The sequence below is a fragment of the Natator depressus genome, chromosome 9, assembly GCF_965152275.1.
Source record: "Natator depressus isolate rNatDep1 chromosome 9, rNatDep2.hap1, whole genome shotgun sequence".
NCBI classification, from domain to species: Eukaryota; Metazoa; Chordata; order Testudines; family Cheloniidae; genus Natator; species Natator depressus.
In genome coordinates, this window is record NC_134242.1 from 86,733,175 (window position 1) to 86,757,510 (window position 24,336).

At 38.4% G+C, this 24,336-nt stretch overlaps 1 protein-coding gene across 1 annotated transcript in view; it reads right to left on the bottom strand.

The window, feature by feature from the left end:
- Positions 1-24,336, bottom strand: part of STAG2 (STAG2 cohesin complex component) — a 181,364-nt gene that overhangs the window by 32,295 nt on the left and 124,733 nt on the right. Inside the window, exons 16-26 of the mRNA XM_074962528.1 lie at positions 19,471-19,574; positions 19,155-19,247; positions 18,853-18,942; positions 17,622-17,825; positions 11,275-11,345; positions 10,842-10,929; positions 10,671-10,751; positions 7,985-8,077; positions 5,169-5,343; positions 2,953-3,092; positions 717-818 (exon numbers count right to left, since the gene is read on the bottom strand). Coding sequence (XP_074818629.1) covers positions 717-818; positions 2,953-3,092; positions 5,169-5,343; positions 7,985-8,077; positions 10,671-10,751; positions 10,842-10,929; positions 11,275-11,345; positions 17,622-17,825; positions 18,853-18,942; positions 19,155-19,247; positions 19,471-19,574 — 1,241 coding nt within the window. The remainder of the gene's footprint in view (positions 1-716; positions 819-2,952; positions 3,093-5,168; positions 5,344-7,984; positions 8,078-10,670; positions 10,752-10,841; positions 10,930-11,274; positions 11,346-17,621; positions 17,826-18,852; positions 18,943-19,154; positions 19,248-19,470; positions 19,575-24,336) is intronic.

Genomic DNA, 24,336 nt, shown 5'->3' on the forward strand with positions numbered 1-24,336 from the left:
ATGCAGAGGAGGCTGATGAGATGGCAGCATTTTATGGTTTCACAAAAAATTACTAACTTAAGCCTGTTGGAGAGAGTCAAAAACTGTATAAAGAGAAATTAGCAGTTACTTGAACATTTTTCTTTCTAGGCCTACAATGAGATCCATGTGGGTGATCCCCTGCAAACACACAGCACCCCACTAAAGTCAATGTGGGTCCACCTGAGTTATGTGATTGCTGAATTAGGGCTTTTTAATTTCTGAGATGGGTGAAGCCTTTGCCAAGCACTGATGTGTAATAAACAAGGTAAGTCTTTTTCATTACTTGATAGAATGAAAACAGTGGGGAAAAAAGGGGGAGCTATTTTTCCTTGTTGATCTGCTCAAGAACATGGAATTAAGGAAGTCTGTAATGCATTTATCACATTATTAAAATGAACATGTGGCTCTACTTACTATTCTAGAACTGGAAGATATTATGATAGAGTCCCCCTTCATTAGATTTTTACAATCTTTTCCCCACCTTTCATTAACACAGTACTTGAAGACAAATGCAGAATAAGCAGGGTTTTCTTTAAATCACCTTAAAAATCATTATAGAGCCTTACTTTACAATTTAATATCTCCTTCTAACACTCCCCTCCACACAATTTCCTATGAAACATTACCCACAACCAACAACGAATATTTTATTATTCTGTATTTATATATAAATATTTAAAATGAATAATTCTTACCTGCTGTAAACTAAGAATAAGTGTCTTCGCACACTGAATTTTGTCTATCTGTCTTGTTTTACTCATTGTTTCTTTGATAATATCTCCATAGTCATTGTAATACTAGAAAAAATCCAAACAAAAGAGCTGAAGCTTTAGATTTTATAAAAATATACTTTACTACTGAGCCCTTCAGAAAAGAATGATGCATTATGTACTTTATTTACCATGTACTTTGCCAGAAACATGTTCAGTACCTAACAAGAACGAAACGATGAAATAGCTTTACAGTGTCAAAACACACATTTTTCACCACTATAAAATTATCAAAATTATACTCTAAAAAACTATCTGAATTTTTTGAAAAGTTCAACAGAAGTTTTCCATTGCCTTTCATACCCTGCTTAATGAACAACAGTGTTTGTTTTGAGGCAGAATGACCTATTTAGCTTCATGGCTGACAGGCATACTTAATATATACACAAGCATTAGTAGCACTGCCTTTCTTGGAAGGAGAGCTCGTTCTAGTAAATCTAGTTGCGGGGAAACCTCATTTTCTTTGTGGCAAAGGGGGTATTCCGTCCTCAACTTCCACAGGGAGGGCTACCTGTCCTCCGAAGCTGCCTTCTTTAAATAATAAATATAATAAAATTTCCGCCATTGTTCCTTAAAAGTATTTAAAATTGAATCAAGAACCTATATTTACTCCTTAATTATCCAGAAATCACGATAAAACAATTAGGAGAGAACCTCTGTCACTGTGGTTTAAAAAAAAAAGCTGTACGCTCAAGCTAGGTACACACTACAGCTTAAGTTGGTATAACTTATGTGGCTCAGGGGTGTGAATAATCCACCTTTGTGAGCGATGGAAGTTACACCGACCTACGTGCCAGTGTGGACAGCATTATGTTGGCGGAAGAGCTTATCCTGCCGACGCTGCTATCACTGCTTGCGGGCACTGGAGTAATTAAGTCAACGGGACAGCTCCCTTCTATCAGCTTAGAGCAGTGGTTCTCAACCAGGGGTATGTGTACCTTTGATGTTACGCAGAGGTCTTCTAGAGGGAACATCAACTCATCTAGATCAGTGGCTTTCAACCTTTCCAGACTACTGTACCCCTTTCAGGAGTCTGATTGGTCTTCCATACATTATACCTCACTTAAAAACCATCAGCTTACAAAATCAGACATAAAAATTCAGAAGTGTTACAGCACACTATTATTGAAAAATTGCTTACTTTATAATTATATGGTAAAAATGAGAAAGTAAATCCATTGGAATGTAAGTATTGTACTTACATTTCAGTGTACAGTATATAGAGCAGTATAAACAAGTCGCTGTAGGAAATTTTAGTTTGTACTGACTTTGTTAGTGCTTTATAGTTAGCCTGTTGTAAAACTAGGTAAATATCTAGATGACTTGATGTAGTCCCTGGAGGACCTCTGTGTACCCCCACAGGTACATGTAGCCCTGGTTGAGAACCACTGACTTGTTTATACAAATCAGACTCCTGAAGGGAGTCTGCAAAGGTTAAGAGTCTCTGGCTGAGGACATCTGCACTAGCAGCGCTACAGCTGTAAGCTCTGTAGTGTTGCCATAGGCTCAGAGGGGGGAACAGCATGGAATAGTTAATGCATTTTTTGTGGCGCAAAGGAGCAACAACGTTTTATGTTCACAGACAGAAGGTTCAGGATTAGCAGGTATGGCTCTGGATCCCAGGAACAGAGGGTATTATTTACTGAACTAAAGCAGTAATCTATGTGTAAAGAGTAAAATTTCTATTTGTTGGAAATCTCTGTTCCCTAGACCCAATAATTTTTCCCTCCTACAAAACTCTGAAAGATCTCGTGTACCAAAAAGAATTTCTAAACGTCCTTTTTCATTTGGAATTAGATATCATTCAGTTGATTTTTATTCATCTATAATAACGAGGTTAAAAAAGCTGATTACCTTCCCAAACTCAAACAAGAAATCAAAAATACCATATCAGGATGGGAAAATAAATCTATTAAAAGGGTTAAAGATCAGCTGTGGGAATATTTTTACACATTAAAACAATGTGTTACTCTGACACAATAAAGTTGTCTTTGCAATTTTCCATATGGAAACATGGGGAACTACCTGTTTATATTGGATTTAAAATACATCTTTCACATAATCAAAGAAACTGGGACCCACAAGGTTTAATTACAAGTACAATTTTTGTTTTACTGCAGTATTTTTATGTTTCACTATTACACAAAATCTTCAAATTTACCTTCATATATTGCTTGAAAATATCTGCAGCAGTATTCATTTCAACCACAGTATATACAATAAGTTTACAAAAAGCTGCAAGCAAATTTCTTCTTTTGTGCAATGCTTCAATCTTGCTAGCTTCATCATCCTGCTGTCCATCTGGAAGGTATGCAAAGCATTAAACTAGCTACGACTTTTGTTGTCTTTTATTATTCAGGTCATTTACTTACTCAAGTGGCTGTACAGTTTACATTTTAGCCTTCTACTTCTATATGAAGAAGTGTTACAGCAAAGCACCGGGAGTCAAGGCTCAAGAATTCTATTCTCAGCTTTCCCAGTAATTCACTTTGTTACCTTGGGACAAATGACTTCACCTGTCTGAAAAATGGGACTAGTATCTATTTCAAAGGAATGTTACAAGGTTTAAATAAGGCTTCTAAAGTACTTTGAGATCATTGAATGGAAGGTGTTACTTTACCCTAAGTATATTTCCTAACAATACAGCAGCCATATTACTGTGACAAACTATTAATTTCAATGTGGTATGGCAATATTTGACTAAACTAATACATTTTTAACATTTGCTAAAAGCAGCCTTATTACTACAATTTATTTTCTACTTTTTGGTAATGAAAAAGTATTTCTTTTCAATGTTTATGTAAACAGTTACATTCTGACCAAATCTTATAATACACCAATCCTGTCATGGGAGAAACGGCTCTAAGTGAGCAAGTACCTCACATTCCCTAGACACACTCAAATCCTATGACTTTTTAGAGACTATCAACAACGATGCCAATTCTAGCAGAGATTTGTGTGACTTCCACTTTCTTTGTAATCTCTACACCACCATTTTATTGTAATTATTTTTAACTCTCTCTCATACTGGGACTAATCTGAACCAGTTGTAAATGTGAAATGCCCTACACCCTTGTTATCGCATGCTGTTATCAAGTCCCCATTTCACTTTACACCCTTATTAACTAATCATTGGCTTTGTGAAATATTGACTAAGTAGTATTTACTTTGAGTGCAGCCAAGAAAAGCAAAAATAGAAGCTCACAAGCAAAATTGTAAAGAAGTTCAGTACCAAAGTTAACAATGTGGTTTTAATACATGGGATAACTAAATCACATAGGTTAATTAACTTGCTACCCAAGGTCACAGAGTAACCTTGCAACTATCAGATTAGAATCTAAAACACTCTGGTGTCTAGACTCTTTTGCTCTAATCAGTAAACCTTTCAGATTCTTAAATAAGTAAAACAGCTCACACACAAGGTGTTTGTGTTATGGGTTTTGGTTGCCCCCCCCCCCGAATATTAAAATTTTAAGATTTATAAATAATTTTTGGCTTAATACTGCACCATCAAAGTCAATGGTTATTTTACTACGGACTTCAACAGCAGCAAGTTGGGACCCCTTATTTGGGCAAAAAGAAAAATTTTACAGGATTTTTTCTTACATACATATGTATTAAAAAAATAAGAGTTGGAAAAAACCTCATGGTTCTGCTTGCCAATTCTGGATTGTTCCCCACAGTATGTTTTCTAGTGTTTCTAGTCTATTTTTAAATATCCCAAGTGATAGAACTTCTACTACTTCCCTGGGAGACTACTCTACAGCCTAATAAGTCTGCCTGAATCTCCCCCACTCCCCTGCAAATATTCAGTCTAAATGTTTCCTTTCTTACATTACACCCTAAACAATTTCTCTCTAAACACAGCATTACTCTTCAAATACTTATATGATAACTTAAGTTATCAAACAGAACCAAGATGCTTCCTAAACAATTACAATATGTTGACTTAAATTGCTTTTATTACTAGGCACATACATACGTGCATATTAGAAACATATCCATGTGATAAATTATTTATCGTGTTCCTTTGGTCATTTCCCCCATTTTCTGTCTACCAATCCATATCTGTCTTCCCAAAAACTACTTCCAACATCCCAAAATCATGAAAAGCTTCAAATGGCTGCCTCTATGTTCATGGATACTCTTGTGTTTGCATGTACACAAGAACTGGCAAGAGTGCATAAGAGCATGGACATAGGATAGCGAGCACACGCAAGTGCATAAGCTAGAAGGCAAAGTGAACACAGAGAAAACACCTGACATTTTTATTATATATATAAATAAAATAAAAATAAAATGTCAGGTGTTTTCGCTATGTTCACTTTGCCTTCTAGCAATATATATATATATATATACACACACACACACACACACCTGCACTATTGCTGTCATCATCCTGGTCAATGAAGACATGATCTAGAATAAAGCTGAGCAGTTCAGACTGTAATGAAGAATCAGGAGTGTAAACAAGTGGCTCTAACATGTCACGCCCTCCTGACATAATCTGATGGCTGAAGATCATCAAGACATCACACAGAATAGTGAAAGCCTATTAAAAAAAAAGAAAAAAGAAAAAAGACTTCCTATATTGAATTTCTTAAACTTCTGCTCTTTCATCAGAAACTGTATTTTAAATAAACTGGAAGTTAAACAACAAAAAAGGTACTTACATTCCCAATGCAGAAAATATTTTACATTCAAAGCATGATCCTAAAGAAACATTAGTAACTTCACTCACATGGAGTACTCCAACTGGATGCAATGAGACTACCCACATGAATAAAGGTTTCAGAGTAACAGCCGTGTTAGTCTGTATTCGCAAAAAGAAAAGGAGTACTTGTGGCACCTTAGAGACTAACCAATTTATTTGAGCATAAGCTTTCGTGAGCTACAGCTCACTTCATCGGATGCATATGCTCTATTGTTACCTTGGGACAAATGACTTCACCTGTCTGAAAAATGGGACTAGGATCTAGTATCGCATATGCATCCAATGAAGTGAGCTGTAGCTCACGAAAGCTTATGCTCAAATAAATTGGTTAGTCTCTAAGGTGCCACAAGTACTCCTTTTCTATTCACATGAATAAACTCTCTCATGTGTGTGCTGGCTGAATTGGGATCGGACCCTTTAAAAAGGGCACTCTCAAGATTAAGTCTATTACAAATTGAAATATTTATAGGATTTAACATAGGAAATTCTGATGTCAAGTTCTGTCTGAAAGGTATCGTGGAGCATTTTTTAAAAGCAGCAAGATAACTGGGAAAATATAAGGGGTCCTCCACTCAAAAATAAAACCAACATAGTAGTAAAGTCTGAAAATTTTGTACTTAAACGTTTGAGCTAGAGGCCCGCATTTTTTGCAAATGCAAAAACAACACAAAGTAAAATGAAAACAAAGAATAAAACAAAAAGCAACTGATGAAACTAAATGAAACAGAACACATTCACCCCTTAGTGATGGCTTCCTGCTCCAGGCATTGCAACCTGAATGAAAGAGTCACAGCGCTGCTTGGGTTTGACCCAACTGCCCCTCTCATGATGACCTTCTTCTCCCCTACAGGGCTATCTACAACTTTGGCAGAACCTGATTTAACCACTCCAGGGCTTCTCAACACAGAGGACAGGACCTGACTGTCCCCACTCCTCAGGGACAGGACTCAACCCTCCTTTCATCGCCAGGAAGGATAAAACAAAATTATACCACCACCCCCCAAAAAAACCTGAAAAATTGTAAATAAAAAGGTTTTCACGGGGCTCTCACTACAGGTGAACTATTTTCTCTACGTATTTTTCCTTTGTCCTTTAGTTTGATAATTGTCCATTTCACAGCATTTTTCTATACACAATTTCACTATTTTCCCTTAATAGTCACAAAAGAGACATGCCTTGGTTACTTTCTCTGTTTGCCTGGATCTTTACACAACAACAGAGGGAAAAAAAAAGCCATCTGTTCCTCAGGACAGGGACTGTTTTTTTGTTCTGTGCTTGTACAGAGCCGAGCACAATGGGGTCAATACAATCTCAGTCCAATCCCTTCCAGTCTCTGTCCTCCCCCTTTCGCCCCAGGACTTCATCCAACCTCAGCTGCCAGGGATCACTGTGGCACAGGGAACCAGAACTGAGAACAGGAAGACACTCTTATGTGCTGTCAGGAGGGCCACAGATCTGTCTGGTGAAGATGAGAAGAAATGACGACCTTCTGGGACAGGAATATCAGTGGCATCTTCATCCTTCCATTCTTCTGAGGATGAAGGTGGCGCCATCTGTTTTTTTGAAAACACTCTCATGCCCCATTGGTGAAGGTGCCAAGATAGGAGATGACAACCAAATTCAAAGTAAGTACACAAAGACTACTCTGGAGGAGCTCAACCAGTGATCAATGCCAAAGTCAACAGAACAGAAAGCATAACGGCAACTGAATCCAATTCCTAAAGAGTGGTTTAAAGGAGCCCTGACATCAGATCCAAACACATGAGCTGATCTAGCAACCAAGCCTCACAAACTACCAGATCCTGAATCAACAGAACAAGATTAGGATCTCAGTACAGACTCAAGCAAATCAGTGCCAGAAAATAATGTCTTTATATCCATCTCTAAGAGGTATTTCTTTCTAATGGACCTTTCTGGTCTCTACATAGACAGCTGGTGACTGACTTGCGCAAAGAGCAAAAATTGAGAACATGTCCCACAATCCTGGACGGAAAAGGTCCTAAGTATGTTTGTCAGAAACAGACATTGGATTATCCCAAGACGGGACAAAGCCAGAAACAAACAGACTCTGCTTCAACTGTAACTATGTCCACAGCTGACAACACAGAATTTTTAACCCTACTGGGCATTTAATTTCCATTACATTATTCCTAAATATAAACAAAGAACTTCGATTATATCTATGAAGTAATAACATTTCCTGAAAGTTCATACTTGCTGCCTACGGTTGTTGGAACTAAATGAGCTATAGTTGGGCATATATACCTCTTTTATCCAGTCCCAGGGGGACTGAGGCAGAATACATGCACAGCACTACTGGACACAGCTATTCACTGAGCTTGAGCATCCAGCAAGCTGCGCATATCACATACCCATGCAGGCAATGCAAAAAGAATTACTTCTCATTTAGATTGTTTAAACACTTTTAAAAGCATCAAATCACTGGTATAACAGAGTAAGGCTCAGAATAGTCACTAACCTGCTCTTTAACAGCAGTGTTTACGTTGGTCAGATAGTGCTGACAGATTTGACAGAATACCCTCATCTGTTTCTTCAAACGTAGAAGGTCCTCCTTTAAAAATAAAACATTTTAAATAGAAATTAAATACAGTTTAACACTTTTCAACTTTATACTGAAGAATAAATATTCTTTTGATTGAAATGGGAGCTAGCTGTTAAACTTTCAGGTGCCTTTGAAAATACGAACTTGACAGAGGCATGTTGTAGTAGATTGAATACTTCGTCACCCCAATATACTTGGGGGAAACATACTTAGAGGACTGAGTTTAAGATATGCTTAAGGAGCAGAGAAAAGCTCTCAAGTTTGAAGCTGTGATTTCTCTCCTCTTTATGTGTTGGTTAAAGAGCTCCTATGAGTGGATGAATGGGAGCTCTCCTTTCCCTTCCCCCTGACAGTATTTGAAAAAAGTGAACAAAACTTCCCTGCCACTTTTCCTTTTTTAAATAAAAGAACCTGTGAGGGAGGGGTTGTGTTCGGGTCCACAGACTTCCGACTGTGAAAGCACTCCAGAAAATTAGGTAAGCCTAGCTAAAACTGAATGAATCTTGTGCACATGGCTGCATCATCAACTCACTAATTTATCCTCCTAAGACTAACACCTATGTTCCTTTGAACAGATATTTCCTTTTTAAAAAAAATAAGTAGTCAACATAGTAGAGAAAATAATTCTGAAGTCAGAGAGACAAGGTGAGTGACGTCTTTTACTGGACCAACTTTTGTTGGTGAGAGAGAAGCTTTCAAGCTTACATAGAGATCTTCAGGTCAAGGAAATGTACTTTGAATGTCACAGATAAATACAAGGTGGAACAGCCTACCATAAGCAGTTTACATGTATTTCATGGGACCATTCAAAGTGAAGCGGCCAATTAATACCTCTCCCATCACCTAGGGGAGGGGAGAAAAAAACCCTCCACAAAACTGGACCTTCTGACTGGACACAGGTAAGATGTATCCTCCTCCTCTTATCCTTTGGGCTAAGAAAAGTTAATTGGGCTAGGAGCTGGAGACCACAAGTTCTAGTCTCACCTCAAGCTCACGAGTGGTCAATCATAAAGGTTATGAAGTGCACAGAATTATCAATAAGGCTAAACGTCTCTAGCCTAGGAGAGAGGCAAGCAGCAGCATTATTTCAGAGAAAGAGTAACTGAGAATGCTGTCTTACATTCGGAACATGCAGCCTTTTCAAACCACATGCAGCCTTTTCAACGCTAGATACCCATCTCTCCTCCCCATCCCCAAAATGGCACCCAATATTTTCAAAGGTTTTGAGTGTTATTCCCTAGGATTTTCAAACAGGATTATGCCGTGGATCCCAATACTGCATGATCCTGCGACTCTGAAATTTGCCACATAAATGTGTTTCAGTGTAGGTGCAAATAAATCTTTAAGGAACAGAGCCATCTTACCATTTGTATGAGAAAATTTTGTCCAGCTATTGTTGCAAGTAATACTTATTATGATAGTGAAAAGGATTGGAGCAAAATTTCTCCTTTTTTCAGATTATGTTCATTTCACAGCTAATTTCACAGTTTATAGGCAGTTTCATTGTGCCCTGTGTATAGTCCAAGTCCGCTCCCCCTGTCTTAGCAGCTCTTTCACCCAGCAACAAGGGAGAGGAAAATATTATTGTACAAACATACCTCCCCACCCCCCGAAAACATAAGTCACAAAAATTGACACGTTCAAACAGAAGTATAATATCTGGAACTCGTTTACATTTTTTTTAATTGACAAGAATTTGTTTAAACTTTATTTTTAAAAATTTGAATTGAATGCAAAGTGATGTAGCATTGTCTTCCTGAGTCTGTAGATTCCCAGAGCAACAGCTTTAGGGTGTTAATTAACCAATCAATTTAAAATGATAGTCAAGTCTGAAGGCTAATGATGACAAAGAAAAATCAACATTATTTTCTATTTCACAGATGGTCATTTTAGTGGAAGCATCTAGCCAACTGCATTCCACGCTGTAATCCCAATGTGTTCTCAAGTGCTAGGAGTTTCAATCTTCAGCTCTTTCCAGATAACTTCAATAATGGAGTTATGCATTATCACTTAAAAAAAAATCTGTCGCATGTCAAAAACATGAAAATAGCACAGGCTGAAGCAATACAGAAACAAATTGCAGGATACTGCACAGATCGTTTTATGAAATTTAATACATAAAAACCTCTTCATTTAAATGAATTACCACAGATATTTCAGGGCTTGTATACAATTTAGATCCAGTCCCTGCAGGGCACAAAGAGCCTTGATTATACTGTATTTTGTAAACTTAGTTCACTACTCTGTATTAAGAATTTTATTCTGATATGTATCACAGTGACAGAGTAGCTATGCATCTGAGTTGCTTTGCTACTGTTACCTTAAATTAGATCTTTAAAGTTCTACAGCTTGTTTATTTATACAGACACAATGTTATATTTTAAATAGTAGGGAGGCAAAAGTAAAGGCGGAAGGAATTCAGGGAGTTATGTAAAAAAGTCATTTTTCATCTTAATTTCAAAAAGTTTCCACCAGCCCTAAAAATTGAGGGTAGATGGAGTGATCCTAGAGGTGATACAGATTACAGTAGGAAATTAACAGACTGTCACAATTCTATAAAGATTATACATTCAATTGGACTTACCGCTCGAGCATGACATACCTTTGTGGAGCTGCTTTCAGTAATTTTTGCTAACTGCCAAAGGATTACATAATGAGTACACTGCAGTGCATGAATAACTATCTGTGATTAAGAAAAAAAGTTAGATGAAAAAAATCCCAAAATAAACATTAACGAAGTATATTCACTGTTATACATGCATATTTTAAATACCTGTTCTGGCATGTCTCCATTTTCAATACCAGTTTTCAATAATTTGTAGTTGCAACCAAACAAGTCCCATCTTGACAAGTCATGAGCACTAGAGAAAGCAGAAATGAAGCAGTGTTGTAACACATCAAATGGTTATATTTTATTATACTAATTCTAGAATTTGGCATTTAATAACTACTCTATGCTTTTAACTGTCCTAGTAAAGAAACCAGACAGAGTTCAGTTTAAATCATGAGTATATTTTTGTATAAATGTTTTTGTATTTACAATAGTCTTCTATTCAAGATTTGCCAATGTCATGCACAGCTCCGAATTAAAACCGAACAAAAAATAAGTTTTGCACAAAGTTTAACATGGTCAATTTCATAATATAAGAAACAATAGTATGTTGCAAATATGAAAATCAAGATATTCAGGCTGAGATTCCACTTACTTGTGGAAAGCAGTGATTCTCTTTAACGTAGACAAGACTTGATAAGCATCATCTTCATCAGGTTCCTCACCCTATTACACAATTATTTTGTTGTAAGAGTTGCAGTAAAAAGTGTTTTAAATTAAATAGTCTGAAGGCATCAACACATTTTGGAATAATTCATATCTGTGTTAGGAAAAGTGGTATTACAACAAGATACAAAACACTAGCTAGAATAAGTCATGAGAACTATCAATCCTCACATTTCAGATAAATTGCTCACCAGAGCTAAGATCAGGTAGAAATTTTCTATATGGCATACATAGCACAGAACAATTGGGCAGGTGTATTCTGAAGGTGATTCAAGTTTCTCCATCGAATCCAGCAGAGGCCACTGTTACACAACAGATACTGGACTAGATGGACCATTGGTCAGTACTGATATGGTAAGTACCTCAGTCTTAAAACCATTCTTTTTCCACCTAGCCAAAGAAATATGGAAACCTTCAACCTAGCCCAGTAAACCCCTTAGGAACATGTTCAGGCTCAACTCTAAACCAAAAGAGACAGGTAGGAAACCTTACAGATATTCTTTCCCTGATTTGTACCTTACATCCAAACTTCTTCCTGACCCCTTACTTCTCTCCTGTCTCCCCATGAGTACCCTGACAACTCAAACATAACATATCACCCATACGGTTATGCGTACCTAAGACATTAAATTACTATTAATTAGTCACTGGGGTACACTTCACTATCAAATTAATTTTAACAATTAGGTTGTTCCTGCTGCTGACGGAGAATTTCAACAAGAGGGCAGCGGGGGAGGGAGCAACTGAAGTTTCTTGAATAAAATGGGGAGACCAGCAGGCAATATACGTCATCACTATGCTTATCTGGGGAAAGGCTATTCTGGTAATCTGACTCACCTATGAAGATGATATATATAAATGTTTAAAATTTTTACTAGAAGAAATCTCCTTTAGATATTTAAAAGCTAAATTACAACAAATTAGTTCCATAAACAAGGGAGAGAACCTCACAAATTAGGGATCAAGTATGAACAACATACTAAAAATACTCTGAAATGCTAATAATTCTATCCAAACTAAATTCAACAAATCAAAGGACTTCAACACATACTTTAAGTTACAGAGTTGATTCTTTGTTGTTTGAATAAACTCCTATAAGTATAATACAATCTGGGTTCAATTTCAATTCAGCTAGCTGAGTCACATAGCAGAATCCTGCTAAATTTCTTCGATTATTTTTGGAAATGCCCAAGTGTCATGATGTGTATTTATTTATTTATTTGTGGTAGCAGCCAACTGGGCTATTTTTGACGAGAGGTTGTACATAGAGACCATAAAGATGAAAGATCTTCTGGCTACGGCAACAAACTTTGAGACTTGAGACCTATTCCTAGTGCTTCCTTTGTAGCCTTGGTCAAGTCATTTAACACTGCACTTCCGTTTCATCTTCTGAAATATGGTTATACTACTTACTGACCTTGCAGAGGTGTTGCAATCATTTTAGAATGGCAACAATATTTTTCTATTTTGCAAAATAGATTTGAAGTAATTGCTTAATTTTAGATTTATAAAAATTCACCCTACCATGTCTTGTAAAGTGATTTGAGATCATCAGATAGAAAGTTCTATAATGTTAAATATGATCATTAGCACCTCAACTGCCAATTTCTATTTTTGTAGGGATCCCTGAGGGTGGCCCCTAGCACTGTAAGAATACATGTGGTAGAGAAGAGAAAGAGAGACAAATGCAATGGCACAAGTCCTTGTTGACAATACTCAAAAGTCAGTCATGAGTGTACTAGTCTAGACCAGATTTTCAGTCTCCTATGATTGGTGGGGATAAGCCAGCAATTCTTCATTTCTGCTTGCTTAGAGAAGGGAGGGAGCTTCTGGAAAAAAGGCCCAGAACAGAATACCTAAATCTGTTATGAAACGACCGGCGGGGGGGTCCCTTAACCACTTAAAAACTTGACTTGATGGTGTTTCTCCTTCCTATCCTGAAGGAGCTCAAACTTATGAAGATCTGAGGGTTCCTTAATGGCAACATCCTAGATCTTCCTCATACAACTTGATGCCATCAGAGAGGGCCTGCACCAAGTGGGATCTAGATATATCTTCTGTTTCTGAAGCCCAGACCCACAAAATCCTTCTACCAACAGCTAACAATACAATGTTAACAGAGTTATGTCAAGAGCAGCATCACAAAGAGGATGACAGGTCTGGAGACTTTTAATAATTTCTGTGAATTCCCAGCACATTTTGGTCTGCAATTTGCACTGTATTTGTAGCCAGGTTAGGGAGTATCTACATGGAGATACACATGCTGCAAAAGAAAAAAAAATATCTTTATTTTTAAGATTTTAAAGGACAGGACAAGAGTCCAACTTGAATAAGAGTCCAGGGATAATAATGAGAATAAAAAAAACCAAACTATCTTCTCCACTGAAGTCCAAGTCTTCCTTCAGTTACTTAGAGGGTGGAGAGCTTGTCATTCTTTGAGGAAGAGAGGGGCTTTGCTTTCTTCAGGTATGTCTACACAGGAAAAAAAAAAAAAAAAAATCCGTGGCAGGCTTGTGCCAGACAACTCAGGCTCACAGGCTTGGGCTCTGGGGCTGTTTCATTGCTGGGTAGACTTCTGGGCTCAGGCTGGAGCCCGAACTCTAGTCTTCCCTGGACCTTTATAATCTTGCATTTGCAGGAGAAAGATGGGCCACAAACCCCCAAAAACATCTGGGTCACAGATTTTCCCACAGAAAGTCCTATTTAAGTCCACAGACAATCTGAAACAATATATCTAAGAGGCAGATGCTCCATTCATCTCAAATCAGGACATAATGGATTCCATAGTACTAATTTTTCCAAGATGTCACTGGGATTTCAGCATTCTTTCTCAGCTTGCCATTTGTGCATGATATTGACTTATCTCCTAGGAGCTATCTTGCTTTCTATCGTCCCTCTCAAAGGGGTAGTAACTGGGTTTTCACTGCCTGTTCTGTGCATTGTTTCAATGAGGCAGGCACTGCTGTTTGGGATTCTGAGGTGGAATCCAAGGAGCAGGAGGAACCAGAAGCATAGCTTGTGAGTAAGGCAGGTTGTAGTACAGTGAAGTAGCTGAGAACTAAGGGAGCATGGGAGATGAGCAACTAAAGCTCTTCCCTTTGGCACACATTGGGAAGGAGAAGCTGAACATCACCACAGAAACAGAAGCCCACGGAGTGGAGCCAAGTTGCAGAAAATCCCGTCCTCCAAAATAATAATTGAGAAATTCATTTATGTTCAACACCAACGAGTATTTCCAACTATGAGCCATAACTGTGTAAGTGGAGGTAGGAATGAAGTTACTTCACACAGATAAAATAAATTAATATTGTAGCAGAATTTGTTTTCATGTAGAGGTCTATGCAGGGCCTTCGCAAGACTAACAGACCTATTATGCAAAAAAACCCTCTTGAGAAAAATTTGGTTTAACTATAGCATTAATGCTCTCATTCACTGTGGGGTAGCTGAGGAGAATATCCTCTTGAAAATTCACAGTCAGTGGTATATGGAAGTCATAAAACTGGTTTGTGAAATTTGCAAAGAAGTTTTCAGATCTTTCATGGCGTTTTGGAAAAATCACTTTTTGTGGTTTCTTTTTTGTTTAGATACTACAAGATGGCTTACACTGTCTTTAACAGGACAGATTTCAGTTGGGGTTCCTTTCAGTTTCTACTGAAATATATCAAGAATAAAGGGTACTTATGCACACTGGATTTATAGAGTGCCTAACACTTATCTGCCATAAAGGAATACATGAATAAGCAACAATAACGATACAGAAAACAAAGCTCCTTTAAAAAATTATTTATCAGCAAAATCTTTCAGCTTCTGACACCAAAAAGTTAAAACAGAAAAAAGTTTGATTTTTGTGCTGAATCCAATCATCAGACTGAGTATTATTAATTTAGATTGTGGTAGCACTCAAAAGACATCTGGATAGAGGACCCCATTGTGCTAGATGCTTCAATACAGCAGAAGACATGGTCCCTGCCCCACAGAGCTCATTGTTCTTAGATACCTTCTTCCTGAAAGCTGGTATAAGTGGAGCTTGACAGATTGACCCTAATTTATCTATCTCCTCACCCCACTTTAAGAGCCTGCATTATAACGTTTGATTAAAAGTACCATTCACAATGGAATGCCAATTAGATTTTTACTCTATCTTATATAAACCTGAAACAATTGCTTTATGTCTAGAAAAGCCAGGATACAACGTGAAGACTCAATGCAGCATTCTAAACACCATATCAATCTTCGTAACAGTCATAAGAGCATAAAAGCTTCAAGTCACTCATAGAGGTGAACCTCTTCACAGAACTTACAGATGGTAAAGATATAAACAAGACCATCTTGTCCATTATTGTACCAATGTAAGCTTGTTCCCTAACGTTTCTAATATTTTGGGTACAATTTTCAAAGGTGCATAAGTGACAAAGGAATCTAAGTCCTATTAATTTTCAATGAGTCTTAGGCTCCTAAACCAAAGTCACTCAGGCAGTTTTGAAAATTTTACCCTTTGTCCTTTTTCATTTTGGCTGTCACATGCAAAGCAACTTCCACCATTTCCCTTGGGAAACAATTCCAGTACCTGATGTGTCTTAATGTCATTACGTTTTTCCTGCCACTATTCCCAGGATAGGTTTCAGAGTAGCAGCCGTGTTAGTCTGTATCCGCAAAAAGAAAAGGAGTACTTGTGGCACCGTAGAGACTAACAAATTTATTTGAGCATAAGCTTTCAGGTTCTTAAAAGAAGAATTTTAATTAAAGAAAAAGTAAAAGAATCAGCTCTGTAAAATCAGGATGGTAAATACCTTACAGCGTAATCAGATTCAAAACACAGAGAATCCCTCTAGGCAAAACCTTAAGTTACAAAAAGACACAAAAACAGCAATATACATTCCATTCAGCACACCTTATTTTACCAGCCATTTAACAAAAGGAAATCTAACACATTTCTAGCTAGATTACTTACTAACTTAACATAAGTTCTGAGGAGTTATGAAGAGCATTCCTGATCGGTTCCTGGCAAAAGCATTCCACAGACAGACAGACAGACAGCCCTTGTTCCCCCCTGGCCCCCAGCTTTGAAAGTAACTTGTCTCCTCATTGGTCATTTTGGTCAGCTGCCAGCGAGGTTATCTTAGCTTCTGAACCCTTTACAGGTGAAAGGGTTTTGCCTCTGGCCAGGAGGGATGTGGGGACCTAAATAAAAGACCCCCTAAGCTTATTCTTACCAGCTTAGGTTAAAAACTTCCTCAGGGTATAAACTCTGCCTTGTCCTTGAACCCTATGCTGCCACCACCATGTGTAAACAAAGAACAGGGAAAGAGACCACTTGGAGACGTCTTCCCCCAAAATATCCCCCCAAGCCCTACACCCCCTTTCCTGAGGAAGGCTTGATAAAAATCCTCACCAATTTGCATAGGTGAACACAGACCCAAACCCTTGGATCTTAAGAACAATGCAAAAGCAATCAGGTTCTTAAAAGAAGAATTTTAATTAAAGAAAAAGTAAAAGAATCACCTCTGTAAAATCAGGATGGTAAATACCTTACAGGGTAATGCATCCAATGAAGTGAGCTGTAGCTCACGAAAGCTTATGCTCAAATAAATTGGTTAGTCTCTAAGGTGCCACAAGTCCTCCTTTTCTTATTCCCAGGATAGTCCTTTTTACATTCTACATAATTCATCTTCATCCTTCGTGTTTACGTCCTACTAATATTTGAACAACAGTGGGACACGATTGTTTAAACAAAAAATACTTCCTAATGCTGCAACAGGTGCCTTTGATGATTACATATACAATAATAAATAACTGAACTCATTAAAAAACAAACAGGTTAAAAAAAAAGATGAAATGCCACATAATAGAAAGAATGGATGTCAATTAAAAGTGTTACTTGCAAAATCTACAAGTAACTCTAATCACCATATATAAATTTTGCAACTTGATTGTTTAAAAATTGAAGGTCCAAGTGAATTTAATAGCATAAAGAGACAAACTATGAAGTTATGCTTAAAAAAATCTCCAACAGATTTTGACCCACATGACGTTGAAAGGGTAGTAAACAGAATCACCACGAACTTAATATCATAACAAAAAAGACTCGGATTCACCAGACTTGAAATGGTCTATTACTATAATGATATATATTATATATAAATGGTATATTACTATGACTACTATATTAAAAGTTTTGTAAATTAGAGTGGATTTAGCATGCTTTGCAGATACGAAGCCAACAAGATATAATGAAAATGTTAAGATATGAAAAAGATCATCATGCACATGATATACCTCTTGCAGAAAATCTTCCAGAAGTCGGTTAAACTTGTCTGCCAGCTCATCTATTAACTGACTTCTTGCAATGTCAACTCTGTTAAAGATTGTGAATTCTTCATTACAGAGTGCATGGTATGTTTTAGAACACGCTTCTAAAACATCCGTATCCGTGTGCTTCTCTACAATATCCCGAATCTGTCGCAATAAGGCATCCAAATGCTACAAAAGTAAAAACAAAGTTCCAATTATATTCTAGTTATGAAAGCAAAGATTTTTAGATTGTTTTGTTATGTTCAATATGACAGTCATGAAAGTAAGAACACTATTTTAGAAAACTGCCAATTCTCTAGAGAAAGCGAGAGTAGCAATACAGTACAATACAAAACAAAAAATAAACTGGGGGACATTGAAGCCTACAAATTTAACACACATACCAAAATTAACTTTTGAAATAAAAAAGAAAAATTTTAGATAGTAGTTGAATTAATGGTGATGGTTGCACAGTGTATAGAACAACATTTATTTCCCACTCTCAAATACTTGTATTTGTACATAATGGTCACAAGAAAAACTTTTCAGTTGTGTTATAATTAAATGTATGATATACAGGCAATATTGTGGTAATATCTAGTCATCAAAAGCAAAACGGAAAAACTTAAGAGCAACCCCTGTATTTATAAACACGTATCAAGTATATTTTCTCTATACCACCACAGGGAGAAAATGTCAATATATCACCTTTCAAATTGTAATACCATAAACAATTTTACTAACAATAAAAAGTTTACAACTATGTAGCTCAATTGACACTTCTCAAATGCAAGTTTTATGTTTTACTACTTTTAGTACTTACAGAAGTAAGAACCTAATTATACTAGCTACAACTAAAATTAGCACAAGCTTCTCTCCCCAAATGGTGTACCTGTTCTGAAATGTAATAACCCTGATAGCCCAGAACTGGGATGCTCTTACATGACAATCACCTGTCTAGAAAGACTCTCCTCTACTGACCTTGACCAAGAAATCTTTCAAAAGCAAACTTAGGCTCTGACACTCTCTAAGACAAATAGCCAGTAGAGACCATGAAGCTCAGGCCTTTTCTTCACTCATGTAGATGCACCAGAACAAACAGCATTTACACAAGCAGTTTTCACAAGTCTAGCAGCGCTGATGTCTGAAATCTCAGTGAGGACAAGGTCTCAGTTCAGTTTTTTCCCCTCTTTAATTTCATTTTATGTTATCTTACCTTTTCTAATCGTCCTGTTGTATAGATTTCCAAGTCAAAATACTGTGGAAGCTGCAACAAGTTGGTCACTTTTTCTGCATCTACAGAATACTGTCAAATTAACAAAAATAATTAAGGCCTACAAGATTTTTTGTTTTGGAGTTACTACAATAAGACCTAGCTAATTATTACTAACACATGATCAAAACAAGCATCAAATATATTGTAGTTTCTAATGACATACAGGACACTGGGAGACATGCACTATTTGCCTAACATTTTGACAACAGACAACCACTACCTCCAAATAGAATTAAACTTACTTTTGCTAATAACTGAGGAAGTGCCACTGCAAAAAGCTCTGTAATTCTTGTCCTGTCATCCAGCTGTGTTTTCTTCTCTTTTGCTGTCAGCACCTAAATTATTGATGTAAGAAAGTTTTTAAAACTAAAAACTGACTGTTTTTTAAACAGGTTTTGGGACTAAACTATGTTACACTCTTCTTATTCAGTACAGTCAAAAAATCAGGGCTATAAAAGACCTGAATACTAAAATAACAGAAAAAACAATAAAAAAGGCACTATTTAATAGAATTTCTCTCTCAACAATGTATGTTGTTTCAAAGCTTATAGGTCATACCCTTTTCCCTGTTCCTCTTCCCACAGGTGGATGGCATTCTGCTGCTTGTCGAATTGTACACAGCATTATTTCAATCAGTGCACTTTCCTGTCTATCAGTTAAAGCTGAAATTAAAAAGAAAACAGATCATAATTGCAACTTGTCACTTTTTCATTCATATATATTAGTGCCACAGCACCGGATTCCTTAGACATCAAGCAACAAGGTTTTTACTTCAAAGTTTGTAAGCGAAGGGCTTATGACTTTGTGCGCTGCAGAGAGCCCTCAACTCTTATTGATATGAAGAGAAACTGAAGATGCTCAGCACCTCACAGGATCAGACAGAAAATATATAAAGTTGGGGGAATGATGCAACAGAGTCACGTGATCTGTGCTGTAAATTTGGTATGCTGTTTTTGTTTTTCTAGTAATAAATAAGGCTATACTTGTGACACAGGAGTGGCAGATTTTGTAATTTTCCTATTTCCCTTCTCCCCAAAAAATCTATTTTTGGGGCATTTAATTATTTTTGCATGTGGGTATGGAGATGTGACAGTAAACAGAACTTTAGAGTTATTCACCTATAACTGGAATTCTACAAGATGACCTCTTCGCGTTCAGAGTCTTGGGATGAGCTGGCAGTGCAGCCTGGACCTGTGGAACATTCTGACAGCAGCAGCCATTGGGGCACCCTCACACTCCCTGCCTCTCCTTCCCTTGCAGCTCCAAATGTTCAGAGAGTAGGGCTATAAAAGGTGACAAGGTGTACTGGTTTTCTCAGTTCTTTCTACTGTATTCTCAGGTTCAAAGTTGAAATTAGGATTCCAAGGAAGAGAGGAAGGTAGGCAGGCAGTGTGAATGTGCAGAGTCCATCATGAGAACCTATGATTACAGGTGAGTATCCTTCATTTCTTCTTCAAGTGACCTCTGCACATTTGCATTCTTGGGAGTCTGGCAAACAGTACTCCTCCCTCCAGATAGTGTGAAAGGAGACCTACTTAAATAGAGACTGTAATTCTGCTTCACCAAACTGTGCATCTTATATAGATACCAGTTCTAAGAAATAATGTTTTGTGAAAGTATGAACAGAGCTCCAAATAGCAGCTCAACAGATTTTTAATCTGGAATGTATGTAAGGTCGGACGTGGAACTGACCTTTACTCTAATCAAGTGTGCTTTAAGCCCTTATGGAAGAGTAAGCAAATGTGTGTTTATAACATTCTTCAATAGAGTCTAAGACCATTTAGAAATACATTAATATGCAACTGCCTGACCTTCACTCTTTTTCTCCATAAAAGACAGTTTAGGTGATTTCCTGTATTCCTGAGATCTAATCAAATAGAAAGCTAATGCTATCATAGCATCCAAGACATGTAGCTTACTTCTCCTGAATGAAAGTGAGGTCTCGGAAAAAATACTAGTAAGTTTACAAACTGGTTAAGATGAAATTCTGTTACCACCAGGAAACATTTTGGGTGTGGAAGAAGGATCACTTTATCTTTGTGAAATACCATAAGAGGGCATGGGAGATGTCAGAGAGACAAGGTGGGTGAGGTATTATCTTTTATTGGACCAGCTTCTGTGGATGAAAGAGAGAAACTTTCAAGACACACACAAGTCTTCTTCAGATCTGAAACAGCCCTGAAGGAGAGCTCTGTGTAGCTCAAAAGCTTCCCAAGAATTTCAAATGAAATATCCCAGTATGGACTGGACAGGAGCTGAAGCTGAGTTTATGATATTGTTTGTTTCCCACAAAAAGAATCTTTTTTACTTATAACACAAGTGAGTTGTCTGGTTCTTGGAGTTCAACTGAATCTACTGTACCTTTCCTTAACAGTACAGTACCACTTTGGTCAGGTTCCTGTACTTTTACTGTTAAGTGGAGAGAGTCTGGGTTTGGAAAGCAAATCACACCTTTTTGCTTGGTCAATAGGAATGGAATTGCAGAGACAGACAGATAAAACTCCTTGTGATAGTTGAAATAGTTCTAAGAACCACTATTTTGCCAAGGCTGGAGCAATCAGGTTAACACTGGCTTTATATTGTTCGATTTTTACCTAGAACTCTTTGAATGAGGGAAACAGGGGTTGGAGGAGAGAACACAGGAGACCTACTCCCCATCTAGAAGAAATGTATCAGAAACCGATGGTCTGCTCCTGGTCTGGAGCAAAACCTCTGACATTTAGAGCTGTGTCTTCTTGCGAATAAATCTATGTCCTGACATCCCCACAGGGAGAAGTAATTCACTCCAGAATAACCGCTCATACTAATCTGCTAGTATATTCTCCTTACCTGCAAGTGGACAGTTTAGGAACTGAATACAACTCCTTTGAGGACACACTGAAGTTTGAGTCCACCATATAAGAGTCAGGAACACATCCCTAGGTAGTGTCAATTTCATAATCATGCTGTCTACACTTGACATACAGTGTTTTGATAGTCAGGGCTGCAGAAGACTCATCTCTAGATAGGCACACAGAGCTACATACCTCGCCAAAGCCCATCTTGAAGAATATTACTATCTGACATGAGTCCTTCTCCAATAATTTTATTGCTGCAACCCAATTTTTAAAATGCTTTTCTTCTGGAAGAAAATCTCCGTTTATTTGAGAATCCAGATTGCCTCAATAAAAGGTCTGATCTGGTGGTGTGTATAATTTCTTCAGCTTTATCTTGAACCCTAGTGCATATTTGTGACAGAGCTTTTGCTACAACCTCCTGTGAGGATACCCTGATGAGCCAATCGTTCAAATAAGAGTAGACATGGAAATTCTGATGTCTTAAATGTGCTGCTACTGCTGAAAAGCATTTTGTGAATACTACTGGGGGAGGGGGAGGGCAGAGGGCTTCATGCGTTGCCCTTGCCTCCAGGCATCGCCTGCCACACCTCCCATTGGCCGGGAACGGGGAACCATGGCCAATGGGAGCGTCAGGGGAGGTACCTGGAGGCGTGGCAACGACAGTGCAAAGAGCCCTGTGCCTCCCCTCCACCGCCCCAGGGGCTGCAGGGACATGGTGCTGGCCGCTTCCCAGAGCTGCGCAGCGTGGGGCCAGGGCAGGCAGGCATGGAGCCTGCCCTGACCCCAGTGTGCGCTGCTGCCACCCCGGAGCCACTTTAGGTAAGTGGTGCCGGGCCGGAGCCCGAACCCCTCCTGCACCCTGCCCCCCAACTCCCTGCCTGCACCTCACACCCCTCCTGCACCCCAACCCCCTTCCCTGAGCCCCCTCATACACCCCGCACCCTTCCTCTGCCCCAATCCCTTGCCCTGAGCCCATTCCTGCACAACGCACCCTCTCGCACTCCCACCGCACCCCAACCCCCTGCCTGGCCCTACAAACAATTTTCTCACCCAGCTGTGGCCCTCGGCCCAAAAAGTTTGCCCACCCCTGCTTTAGCTCATGGTTTGGGTCTCTGCTGTGGCTGAATACGGTGCTATTCCTTCCTTCAAAATAAAGTGGAAGAGAATGTTCCTTTCCAAAAACAACCATATCCACTGGTATCCCAAATCTTTTCCTAGGGGATTGAGAAATTCCTAGAGACTCTGCAGTAGAACTGATGTCTTTCACATTCTCTAAACCTCATCTGTTTAGCACTTCACCAACAAATGCGTGTCTTCCACTCTAGTTCTTGTTTCCAGATAAACTACAAATGAACATATCTCGAGTCACCACTTGTAGTTACATGTGGATGCCACTGCTCTACACACAGTACCAAAAGCATCAAAGAATACTCTCAAGATGTACTTAGCAACTGACCTTCAATAATAACGGGTCTGACCAGTTTACTCTAGTCTCCTGGCAGTGACTGCGCAAACATTCTCTCCCACATAAAACTGACATCTGGACATTACTGCCTATTAGTTGACCATTCTGATTCGTAGTGTGGCAAAGGAGAACATCCTTCTACTCACATCATCTTCCTTCTTATCAACTATCTGAAGAGACAGAAAAGAATTGACCTCCTGTAGCTCTTTGGACAGCAGCTTCCACTACAAATGAATTTGGATCTGGGTGAGTCTGGGAGAACAAGAATCACTCAGGAGAAAGCTGGTATAACTTATCTAATTTTTTAGAAATTGCCAGTCCAGTTGATGGATATAATCAGGCATTTTTTACCAGCTGTAATAAACCATCTAAAACTGGCCAGGTAATCCTATTCCTAGAGGGTGACCCCAGAATATCAAAAAATCAGATGTATAGTTTCCTCTAAGATTACGACGGGGAAGTTAAAGGTAGAACCATAGAATATCAGGGTTGGAAGGGATCTCAGGAGGTCATCTAATCCAACCCACTGCTCAAAGCAGGACCTAATCCCCAACTAAATCATCCCATCCAGGGCTTTGTCAAGTCTGACCTTAAAAATCTCTAAGGAAGGAGCTTTCACCACCTAGATAACCCATTCCAGTGCTTCACCACCCTCCTAGTCAAAAGGTTTTTCCTAATATCCAACCTAAACCTCCCCACTGCAATTTGAGACCATTACTCCTTGTTTTATCATCTGGTAGCACTGAGAACAGTCTAGATTCATCATCTTTGTAATCCCCTTTCAGGTAGTTGAAAGTAGCTATCAAATCCCCCCTCATTCTTCTCTTCCACAGACTAAATAATACCAGTTCCTTCAGCCTCTCCTCATAACTCATGTGCTCCAGCCCACTAATCATTTTTGTTGCCCTACGCTGGACTCTTTCCCATTTTTCCACATCCTTCCTGTAGTGTGGGACCCAAAACTGGACACAGTACTCCAGATGAGGCCTCACCAATGCCGAATAGAGGAGAATGATCACATCCCTCGATCTGCTGGCAATGTTCCTACTTATACAGCCCAAAATGCCGTTAGCCTTCCTGGCAACAAGGGCACACTGTTGACTCATATCCAGTTTCTCGTCC